At 43.3% G+C, this 12,080-nt stretch overlaps 2 protein-coding genes across 4 annotated transcripts; both read left to right on the plus strand.

The window, feature by feature from the left end:
• Positions 1 to 933: 933 nt before the first annotated feature.
• Positions 934 to 3,238, plus strand: dpm2 (dolichyl-phosphate mannosyltransferase subunit 2, regulatory). Of its 3 annotated transcripts, XM_067258367.1 has the most exons (5): positions 934 to 1,063; positions 1,566 to 1,655; positions 1,857 to 1,959; positions 2,437 to 2,483; positions 2,579 to 3,238. In XM_067258367.1, exons 1-5 carry the CDS (start codon positions 1,061 to 1,063, stop codon positions 2,582 to 2,584), a joined length of 249 nt encoding a protein of 82 aa, XP_067114468.1. In that variant the 5' UTR covers positions 934 to 1,060; the 3' UTR covers positions 2,585 to 3,238. The 3 variants fall into 3 exon arrangements, with proteins under 3 accessions (XP_067114468.1, XP_067114466.1, XP_067114469.1); XM_067258365.1 differs by having other exon boundaries at positions 2,437 to 3,238; XM_067258368.1 differs by having other exon boundaries at positions 963 to 1,063; positions 1,458 to 1,655; positions 2,437 to 3,238.
• A 1,954-nt stretch (positions 3,239 to 5,192) lies between these two features.
• Positions 5,193 to 11,165, plus strand: pip5kl1 (phosphatidylinositol-4-phosphate 5-kinase-like 1). Its single transcript, XM_067258523.1, has 9 exons — positions 5,193 to 5,396; positions 8,258 to 8,308; positions 8,523 to 8,677; positions 8,812 to 8,936; positions 9,191 to 9,225; positions 9,313 to 9,368; positions 9,485 to 9,597; positions 10,198 to 10,360; positions 10,725 to 11,165. Exons 1-9 carry the CDS (start codon positions 5,193 to 5,195, stop codon positions 11,119 to 11,121), a joined length of 1,299 nt encoding a protein of 432 aa, XP_067114624.1. The 3' UTR covers positions 11,122 to 11,165.
• Positions 11,166 to 12,080: the final 915 nt, after the last annotated feature.

The following is a 12,080-nucleotide window of genomic DNA, read 5'->3' on the forward strand; positions in this document are numbered from 1 at the left end:
TTGATTGTATATGTCTATTGGAAAAGTTTCATTTAATATTTTTGGGGAAATAAAAAAGTTGGTAATCTGGAACATTGTTTCTGTATTAACTATTTAAGCATAACATAATCAATTAAAGTACAATTTGAAAGTAATGGAAAAGTGACCTCATTTTAAGGTCCCTAGATTTGAAAGAATTACTCATGAATCAAGCATTTAATAAAATATTGAAACTGCAAATAGTGGTAATGCAACAAGTGGTTAAGGTTAATTGAACACCTTAAAATAATGTTTACGGTATCCTGTGTCACGATACCTAAAGAAAAGATACATCTTTCTTCTTTTTTTTTTGTCTGACCCGACCAGTCGTGAAGCAGGGTTGCACTGTTCTTGGTGAAATCATACCAAACATTCCCCCTCTTGTTAGAAAATGAGCACTTACATGATCTTGTTTCTCAAGACTTTCTCTCAGTATCTTGGTTCCAGAACCATGGAGGTCATATGGAGTTCAGCAACACATTTTTGGTACCCTTTTCATTATACTGCACAAACTGTAGTTTTTGCTATAATAGTCAACAAATGTGAGATACAGCGCCCCCCAATTTTTGCCTGAACATTTACGCCTCCGGCACGAGTTTGATTGACAGTTGTTTACAGGCGATTTGCTGGAACAAGCCAATTTATTTAAACACTTACCCTATTTACAGTTTATTTACAGTTTTTGTGTTGGCTTTATTTTTCATTTCCATGACTCAACATTACCTCCTAAACTGGGACGGGGTTTAGGATGTAGGTTTTTATGTTGGATTTCTGTATTTTTTTAGTTTTGGTTTGGAGTGTGGGTCACCGGTCTCACACTCCTGAACAGTAGGTGGCGGTCTCATAAACGTTGGTTGCAATCTGTCAACTTTAACCGAAAAAGAAGAAGAAAAAAACGTAGACATTCTTTGCGTACTTCGTTGTTTTGTAGGCGTGACCGTGACGCAGACGCTGGTCAAAACGGCATGTATAATAGCTAGCTAATTGATATTAGCTTCATCCAAGACGTTTTCAAAACAGGAACCTAGCTACACCTCACGTCATGGTAATTATGTATGTTTTTATTTAGCTACCATGCGAAGATTTGCAGTGCACGGTTTTTGTGAAGACTACATTAGTTGCTGCAAAACTATTCTTGACAGTTTGTTAGAGCTAGCTAGACTAGCTACAGTAGCTAATTAGTTGTAAGTCCAATCATACACTACCTAGCTAGTACTTGCGAATTAGAATTGATTGCTTACGAGTTAGCAAGATCAATCATAACTTAATCTTAAATCCAAAACTGGCTCAGATTAGTCAAATACCGTAGGTGTTGTATTCGAACTAGCTTCTTGTCTGAGTGTCTGTGGTGGAACCGTGTCGCGTAGCAAGCTGATGATCAACTTGATGAGGTACTGAGCTAACAAGCATCGCTCCTCTCTGTGTAACTTTTATTCAAGACAAGACAAAAGCGAGCGGACACAGTCTTTGTAACGTTCCTTGAAGCTATTGCATCGCAGACATGAACTTCACTGAGCCAACGTGTCAGGTCCCATGTGTGTTTCCAGGCCACGGGGACAGACCAGGCCGTGGGCATGAGCCTGGTTGGCTTCAGCCTCTTCCTGTTCACCTACTACACGATCTGGGTCATCATTCTGGTATGTAACATACAGACGTGATCGGTAGCCTACAGTAACAGTATACCCTATCAGTTTACTTCAGTGCTTGTATTAATTGTATCTGCCGGTAGTACTATAACTATCACTAACCCTAACCCAATACTGCTAGTTGTGTTTTAGCTTTAGTAAAACAGTTTTTGACGTATTTACCACATTAAGTTAATCTTGGTTCTGTTGCAGCCCTTTGTGGATGGTGACCATGTTGTACACAAGTATTTTCTTCCGCGGGAGTATTCTGTTATTCTGCCTGGGATCGCAGCCCTCCTGCTGCTGCTCTTTATCGGTGAGCTGCTTCATCACACAACATCCTCACTGCTTCATCACACAACATCCTCACTGCTTCATCACACAACATCCTCACTGCTTCATCACACAACATCCTCACTGCTTCATCACACAACATCCTCACTGCTTCATCACACAACATCCTCACAGGAAACAGGAGCTCGCTTCATCTTCTTCATGCACATAATAAAGTTGACCTTTTCTATGTTATGGATTAGTACAATAAAGAGGTTGGGATTTAGTTTAACCTAATCGGGTCGTCAGTAGTGTTTGGTTGATTAGTTACAGCTTCAGATGAGGAAGTACATTCTGAGATTTTAAAACAAACACTTGAATTTCTTTCATAATTTGTATTGGTGTTGGAACATAGGTATTAACATGGAAAAAATAGCTCACACAACTGAAAATGTCTTAGAATAAAAAAGGACTAAACTTGCTTACATATCCAGAATAACCTTCCCTCTCCTCTCTACAGGGACATTTATAGGTGTGGTCACTTGGAAAAATCGCAAACCAAAGAAGGTGGACTAAAATGCAAGCTGTCAGCATGATGAGATGTGTCTGCTTGCTGTGCTATTAGTGTCTCTAGAACCTCCTGGTTATCCTCATTCCCTCAGGGTTAGCGGTCCGGCCTGTGCCACCAGCTGAACACTCAAGACCCAGACAATCTAGATGACGGGAGAATTGTGACAGGATTTGTTGAAGAACTGCTCAATAATTTTTTATCACATTTGTCCTTCAATAAGAATGCCTACAGTCTTGTTGTGATGGTGTGTACTGAAGAATTCTGTCATTAACCACTGATCAATTAACAATAATAAACATTACAAATAATGATTACTATATTGCTTTTATTTTGTTTTGAATGTTCTAAATATAATTAACAATTTGCTATATTAGCTCCTGGTCATATTTCCATGAGCTAGCAAGGTATAGATCAAACATTGTTTATTATATTTAGAACATTTAAAACAGTATAAAAGTCATATAGAAAACATTATTTGTAATCGTTATTATTGTTAATTGATCAGTGTTTAATGACAGACCTCTTCATTAGTGTTATCTACTCTAAAAGGTGGTGTGTTTCATAGACGTCTGTGAGGATGAACAGGTCCAGATATATGTTCCACTTGTTAGGACATGTTATTCTGACCTGAAATGCTTCTTTATCAAGAAAGTCCTTTTTTTAATTGTCATTATTTATGTGTTTACACTACATGTTAGGAAAGTTCATACTTCATTAAAAAAAATCGAATGTAAACACAACTGCAACATCACTTTGAAGACTCCTGAAGAATTCTTATCTTCTTAACGGTCCAAACATTCTTGTCCAGTCAACTAGCTAATGGGAAACTAAAAGTTAAATTGACAGAAAGCTTTTTTAATTTTATTTTTTAACAAATCCCATTCTATAGAGAGTCATTCTATAGTATAGACATGTCTACTTTGATCACATATAGATAATAGTTCTGTTTCAGCTGCATAGAGCATAAGAAAGTCTCTGCTCTGGGCTGGTGTTCTCACAACAGTCAGGGGGAAGCCTGACAGTAGTGAAACTTGGAAGTAAGCTGACATTTGCAAATGGGAAAACAAGGCCTGAGTCATCCTGCAGAAAACACGTTTCTCAATGAGATGTTTCTGGCACATACACATTTGTGGCTTACTGTGGTTCATTGAATGCCTTGTTTTCAGTGTAACTTGTTTTCACACAGGATGTTAGGATGGTTGTAGATGTGTAGCCTACAGCTTCTCAGTGTTTCATTCTTGTTTGCCGTTGATGTAGCCGATCAGAAGGCAAATGCACGTTTATAACATACATACATTATTTATTTATCACTAACATACTTATTTAGCTGATATTTGAAGAATTCTGAACCACTGGAGTTTGAAGTACACACCCTTATAATGTGTTTGTCAGAATCGTGGATTAGACTATATCATCGTAATGAACGTGAGCCTGAGTCCAGGACAGATCGATAGATTCCGCTCCGTGTCGCTGCATCACCGCTTGCGCTCATTCACAGAAATAACGGATTCATTTGGCATGGAGGGAGTGCTCTGATAACTCGTATCCTTCTGAAGAGTGAGGCAGGAACGACCTGCATTACCGGACTCGATGAGTCTAACTGAGGCAAGTATTTGTGATTTTATCTCAGCTATGTCCGCGTCTATGAATTTATAATAATATATAGGCTACATGAGATTACAATTGAGAATCGGATGCTATTATTTACGCGCATGGCGAGAAACTTGTTTTACGCGAGCGATCGGAACATCACCGGCCACTAGAAGATTTCCATCGGAGGTAGGCTAAATCCATTGAAATGCCCCAATATGGACATAATACCATAGTTGTGGCTCTAAATGAGATGGTTTAAATTCAGATGATTAGAGTCTGTTGAGTGGTCAGAAGTGACAGTGTCCGGAGGTGATGAGGACTGTGGCCTGTCCTAAACAGCCATTCAGACGGGTTCTCCACAGACCATCTGACCCAAACTGAAGTCATTGCTGTAACCCCTCAGCAGGAATGGAGAATTTAAGGGGCGGATCCAGATTTTGTTACTTTGATTATAGATTGGCTACTTAAAGCACAATAGTTATTATTCCACACAGCAACGACTCAATAGTTATAGAATAGATCATAAAAGGTTTTTGCTGATGCTTGAGTTAACTGCAACATCCAGGCACTTCACATGATACCTCTCTTTCCTTAAGTACCAGTTGTCAAGGAGACAAGCTGGTTGATTCATTATCACTGGTTGTATTTACATATCTCATTACGGTGAGAATACATTTAGGTGAGATGGACAGAGAAGGAGAGTGAGTAGTTACACCCACCTGCTTGTTTCAAACATTGGAAATGCATTGTGCCAAAGTTAATCACTATCGTGCCGATACAAGTTTCCATTCTCTGCACCCAGTATGCTTCAATAGTGCCACTGCGCTGTCAGGACAGAAGGCTTGTTGCTAGGCAGGTTTACATAGCAACACAATTGTTTATTGCTGGGAAGAATACCTGAGACTGGAACACATCTCAGGTCAACTTTACTAGCCTCGTGCAAAGGGCGAAAACGTCTGTTGTTTGACGTGTGCATACAACATAGAACTCTATAGAGCTACTGTTGTGTGAAGTGTGTGTGCGTGGAGTTATGGTTGTGTGAATTGTGAAGCATGTGTGTTGCAGGTTTAAGCGGTGTGTGTGTACCTGTTTAAAGTATGTGTGTGTTGCAGATGGAGATGTCCAGGGCTGTGGGGCCAGGGTCACCCCAGCGCTCTCGCACGGTGAAGAGGAGGCTGTGGGGAGGCCTGAGACAGCAGTGGAAGCTGTTGGGCCTGTTTGAGATCGACCAGCAGCACGACTTCTACAGCCTCACCTGCATGATGAAGGAGGGCCTGGCTGCCGCCGTGCAGAACACCATCGACAACCCAACACCTGTGAATGCTGAGGTGCTTTAGGAACCCTAACTAAGGAACCTAACTAAGGAACCTTACCCTAACCCTAACTAAGGAATCTTGATGCCTGCTACTGACAAAAAGCTGCTCGCTTGTAGTGGAAGTTGAACTTGTAATTGTAACATCCTGTAATGGATTTGATCTAATTTACTTGGTTCCTGAGGACAGTAGAGTACAGACTGAATATGTACCAAGTCAATTTACTATACAGAACTGTGAGTTATTGTTGGTTACACTCCGGTTATTGGTCTCCACTCTGGTGGTCTGGTGTCTGCTCTGGTGGTCTCTGCTCTGGTGGTCTGGTGTCTGCTCTGGTGGTCTCTACTCTGGTGGTCTCTACTCTGGTGGTCTCTGCTCTGGTGGTCTCTACTCTGGTGGTCTCTACTCTGGTGGTCTCTGCTCTGGTGGTCTCTACTCTGGTGGTCTGGTGTCTGCTCTGGTGGTCTCTGCTCTGGTGGTCTCTACTCTGGTGGTCTCTACTCTGGTGGTCTGGTGTCTGCTCTGGTGGTCTCTACTCTGGTGGTCTGGTCTCTATTCTGGTGGTCTCTACTCTGGTGGTCTCTACTCTGGTGGTCTGGTGTCTACTCTGGTGGTCTCTACTCTGGTGGTCTGGTCTCTACTCTGGTGGTCTCTACTCTGGTGGTCTCTATTCTGGTGGTCTGGTGTCTGCTCTGGTGGTCTCTACTCTGGTGGTCTCTACTCTGGTGGTCTGGTGTCTACTCTGGTGGTCTCTACTCTGGTGGTCTCTACTCTGGTGGTCTCTACTCTGGTGGTCTGGTGTCTACTCTGGTGGTCTCTACTCTGGTGGTCTCTACTCTGGTGGTCTCTATTCTGGTGGTCTCTACTCTACTGGTTCTGGTAGCTTGTTTAGGAGGGCTAGTTCTGGGTATTTTTGTTGATCTTGCTGAGCAAGGCTGCTTGCCCTCAGTGGTCCCCAGGCAAGCTGGTGTGTCTGACAAACACCATTGTGTTTCTCCCCACAGTGGAGAAGGGAAAACAATACACTGGCTTGTATTAGAGTCAGTAGGGCTCAGCCTCTGTCAGGGTTAGGGTAGAGTCAGTAGGGCTCAGCCTCTGTCAGGGTTAGGGTAGAGTCAGTAGGGCTTAGCCTCTGTCAAGGTTAGGGTAGAGTCAGTAGGGCTCAGCCTCTGTCAAGGTTAGGGTAGAGTCAGTAGGGCTCAGCCTCTGTCAGGGTTAGGGTAGAGTCAGTAGGGCTCAGCCTCTGTCAAGGTTAGGGTAGAGTCAGTAGGGCTCAGCCTCTGTCAGGGTTAGGGTAGAGTCAGTAGGGCTCAGCCTCTGTCAGGGTTAGGGTAGAGTCAGTAGGGCTCAGCCTCTGTCAGGGTTACGGTAGAGTCAGTAGGGCTCAGCCTCTGTCAGGGTTAGGGTAGAGTCAGTAGGGCTCAGCCTCTGTCAAGGTTAGGGTAGAGTCAGTAGGGCTCAGCCTCTGTCAAGGTTAGGGTAGAGTCAGTAGGGCTCAGCCTCTGTCAAGGTTAGGGTAGAGTCAGTAGGGCTCAGCCTCTGTCAGGGTTAGGGTAGAGTCAGTAGGGCTCAGCCTCTGTCAGAGGAACTCATTCACATTTAGATTCAAGTGTACAATTACAGATAGTACTTCCCTCTATCAGTCGATGACTATGTATTAACAATTCAGATCTTAGACTGGAGAGATCCACTAGCTATACCATTTTTTTAATTACCAGTAAAGCAAAAAACAAATTTCAGTATTCCAGATTATGTGAATGGTATTTACCCAAGGACAGTAGCTTTGAGGTAGAATCCATGTACAAAAATATATACAGAAACCTTTAGGTACAACTGTTTCTCTGTGTTTTTAAAATGACTGGCATACACAATACTTATATATACTTACATATATTGACTAGTCACGTTGCTCCTATTGACAGTATTCAATATATATCAACCTTTGTAAAAACGATGTTACATTTACTTAGGAATATTATTGTTATTAGAAATGTTAAGTAAGTAAATGTAATCAACATTTTCATGGTGACTGATAGACACACACAGACACATACAGACACACACACACACACACACACACACACACACACATACAGACACACACACACACACACACACACACATACAGACAGACACACACACACACACATACAGACACACACACACACACACACACACATACAGACACACACACACATACAGACACACACACACACATACAGACACACACACACACACATACAGACAGACACACACACATACAGACAGACACACACACAGACACACACACACACATACAGACACATACACATACAGACACACACACATACAGACAGACACACACACACACAAACAGACACACACACACACACACATACAGACACACACACACACACACATACAGACACACACACACACACACACACATACAGACACACACACACCACCATGTGATGCCTAGCAGTCCAGGTCCCATTGAAACATGTCTGCTGACTCATCAGCTGAAAGCATGAATGTCCGTTCTGTTGTCTCTTAGTCATTGTAACTCCTGGACTAACCCTGACCCTCCAAACCAAACCAACAGGAAGCTGGACCACCCAGCACCTCAGATTCTGCTTCCCTCACCTCAGATTCTGCTTCCATACAATTTACATTGAATAATTATTGGCATGGACGTTTTCACAATTATTTTAAGTCGAACAGCAAACTAATATTAATTGGTAGAACTCTATAAAATAATGGTGAAATCTTGTTTCTCATATTTCTTAATTTCCTACACTGTTACAGATATACACTGACATCCTGTGCCTGCAGGGTGATGTCACATCTGTGATGTCATATCTATTCAATTCCTCTCTTGTCAGGATGAGCTCTCAGAGAAGGATTTCAGATTGGAAGTTACTCAAATACACGAGGTACGTAGAAGCGAGAACCACATCTAATAGAACCTGACCATGCCCCATCAGCCCCTGTCCTAATCCTAACACATCTAACAGAACCTGACCATGCCCCATCAGCCCCTGTCCTAATCCTAACACATCTAACAGAACCTGACCATGCCCCATCAGCCCCTGTCCTAATCCTAACACCAATCTTAACCCTCCTCCATGAATCTCTTCTCGTTTGAAGGACTTTAGGATGGAGACGTTTGCGGGGCCAGTGTTTTCCAGCCTGCGGCGCTCGCTGGGCATGACTGAGCAGGAGTACCAGCACTCACTGTGTTCCAGCGGCTGCTACCTGCAGTTCATCAGTAACTCCAAGAGCAAGGCCGACTTCTTCCTGACGTGAGTCAGCACAAATGCTCTTTCACTCTCTTTGACAGAAACGCAGACTCTCACATACACACACACATATACTCTCTCTCTCACACACACACAATGTTTGTTCACTTGTCTGGCGTTTTGTGATTTCTCTCTAGGAATGATAAACGCTTCTTCCTGAAGACTCAGAACAGAAGAGAAGTGAAGTTTCTCTTGTCTAATCTGAGGGTTTATATGGAGCACCTGGAGAAATACCCTCATTCACTCCTGGTGAAGTTCTTAGGTGAGACAGACACGTACACAAACACACTAATTTAGAGGACTTATTGAATTCCTTTTGTGCTGGCAATTCTTTATACCAGAATTGTCAGAAATGGTTCAGATAACCCAAACAAAACCCCTGCTATTAAATCAAAATAACTTGAGTAAACTGTATATGAAGCAAGCCATTTCATGACTAAGATCATTTTTAATTCTGTGTATTCAAGGTGTTCACGTGATTATGACTAAGATCATGTTTAATTCTGTGTATTCAAGGTGTTCACATGATTAAAATTCCTCATAGAAAGAAGGTACTGTAAGCTATTTGAGATTTAATTAAATTAAACATGTTTTCAATTATACAACGAGCAAACTAACTCCCCACGTATTGTCCACAGAAGTATTTTATTGTCATGCAGAGTGTTTTCTACCCAGATGACAGGATCGATGCCAGGTAAAGCCCTCTGAGGGAACACATCTAATCCTCTGGAATGTGTATCGTCCTCAAGAAGGTGTTGGTGTTTTGTCTGCAGACAGACATGATCCTGTTGGTGTCTGATGGTATTTCAGGTATGACATTAAGGGCTGTGAGGTGAGTCGGTGGACTGAGCCGGCACCAGAAGACAGCCAGGTCATCGTGGTTCTAAAGGACCTGAACTTTGAGGGCCAGTACATCACTTTAGGTGAGAGTCGAACTGCTGAACCTAAAAATATGTCGTAAGATCGAGTAACATCTTTGATCGAGTTTCATATGAACCCACTTTTTTTAACTGTAACCTCTATGTCACTGTGGATAAAGCATCATCATTCTTATTCTAGTTTGGTTGTTAATGTAGAATGTAAAAGTATTAACTGCAGGAGTGTTGTCGGTGCACCTTAGACAGCCTCCTTCTAGCTCTCTCTCTCACTCTCTCTCTGTCTCTCATTCTCACTGTCTCTCTCTCTGTGTCTCTCTCTCTCACTGTCTCTCTCTGTCTCTCTCTCTCTCTCTCTCACTCTCATTCTCTCTGTGTCTTGCTCTCTCACTCTCTCTGTCTCTCACTCTCTCTCTCTCTCATTCTCTCTGTGTCTCTCTGTGTCTCTCTCTCTCATTCTCTCTCTCTCTGTCTCTCTCTCTCTCTCTCTCTGTGTGTGTGTCTCTCTCTCTCATTCTCTCTCTGTCTCTCTCTCTGTGTGTGTGTGTCTCTCTCTCTCTCTGTGTCTCTCTCTCTCTCTCTGTGTGTGTGTCTCTCTCTCTCTGTGTGTCTCTCTCTCTCTCTCTGTCTCTCTCTCTCTCCCCCCAGCCCAGCAGCGGCCCTGGCTGCTGCGCCAGGTGCAGATGGACACGTCTTTCCTGCAGCGCCTCAATGTTCTGGACTACAGCCTGCTCCTGGCCCAGCAGCCCCTGCAGCAGGACGAGCGTCTACAGGGCCTCTCCTTCGCCAGCCTCATCATGCGCACCAAGAAGTGAGCACCTCCACACACTCTCTGCTCTTCTACCACTAATGTGTGCTATAAAGTTGTAAAACTGTAACGTACTTCCTAAAGAGATACAGGTCCTGTTGTTACATTTGTACATTTTTCATTTATGGAGACGCTTTTCTCCAAAGCAGCATGTAGAAAGTACAGCAGAATATCAAGGATCGTAAGCGCAGAGTTCTAATAGAATTATCAAAGAACGGTCTGATTTACCAGTCACAGTTCAAATATCCACGTCTCAGCTAACAGGCACAGTGCAACAATAACTTCATACTGCAGTATTACACAGTGCCACCTGACTGCAGTATTACAGTACAGTACAGTTACCCTCTTGATCCACTCACATCTTCAGGTCGGTGATCGCAGGCTCCAGCCCCGCCCACTCTGACCCAGGGGCAATCCCAGGGGCGGTGCTGGGGGCAGAGTCAGAGACAGGAAGCTGCTGGGTGGTAGGAGCGCAGGCAGGAAGTGACCCGCCCGACACCCTTCCGAACGCTGCAGAACTGCAGGACTTCCAGGTGCAGAACCGCAGGCTGCTTCCCAGCACCAGGAACCCCCTCCACGTCATCGACGGCCCCGAGCATCGATACTTCCTGGGCATCATCGACATATTCACGGTCTACGGCTTCAGGAAGCGGCTGGAGCACCTGTGGAAAAGGATGAGGCATCCAAGGCAAACCTTCTCCACCGTCAGCCCCTCCACCTACTGCCTGCGGCTGTGCAGCTGGGTGCAGGACCACAGCCAGTAGAGTCAGAGCACCATAGAGTCAGAGGGTTATAAAGTCAGAGGATCATAAAGTCAGAGGATCATAGAGTCAGAGGATAATAGAGTCAGAGGGTCATAAAGTCAGAGGGTCATAGAGTCAGAGGGTCATAAAGTCAGAGGGTCATAGAGTCAGAGGATCATAGAGTTAGAGGATCATAGAGTCAGAGGATCATAGAGTCAGAGGATCATAGAGTCAGAGGGTCATAGAGTCAGAGGATCATAGAGTCAGAGGATCATAGAGTCAGAGGATCATAGAGTCAGAGCACCATAGAGTCAGAGGATCATAGAGTCAGAGGGTCATAGAGTCAGAGGATCATAGAGTCAGAGGGTCATAGAGTCAGAGGATCATAGCAGAGTCATGGAGACAGAGACTCATCCCCTTGCTGCTCTGCCACAGCAGGACAGAGACTCCTCCCCTTGCTGCTCTGCCACAGCAGGACAGAGACACAGTAACCCTGACAACATGAAGCTCCGCCCTCCCAAAGCCCTGAAGCTGTGCTTCATCTCCATGTGTCAACATGCTTAAACCCAGAACTACCTCTTAGTGAGGCACCAAGATCCTCTGCAGCATACAAGTTTTTCCTAAAGTGTTAAGATTAGAAACACAAACTTACCTGTCAAAATAAAGTGCTGTGATTGCTACATATAATTTCCTAATTGGCATTGCGAGGTAATTAATTTTTCATTTACTTTTACCGATAACAAATATGTATTTTATTTACTTTTGAATTTGATGAGACACAGTTGTATTCTTTATTATGAATTTGTTTCTTTTTTTATGAACATTGAAGTGTTACTCCCGGTTTCAGTGTTGTATGTCACCTTCACAGACAAGTGAATATTCCCCAGATATTGTTTATATATGCTTTGTGCGAAAAATGGCAAGACCAGAAAGAGGCTGATGAGTTCTTAGTTAAATATAAGATATTCTGCTCATTTAAT

Source organism: Osmerus mordax, chromosome 20 (assembly GCF_038355195.1).
Source record: "Osmerus mordax isolate fOsmMor3 chromosome 20, fOsmMor3.pri, whole genome shotgun sequence".
Lineage (NCBI taxonomy): Eukaryota > Metazoa > Chordata > Actinopteri > Osmeriformes > Osmeridae > Osmerus > Osmerus mordax.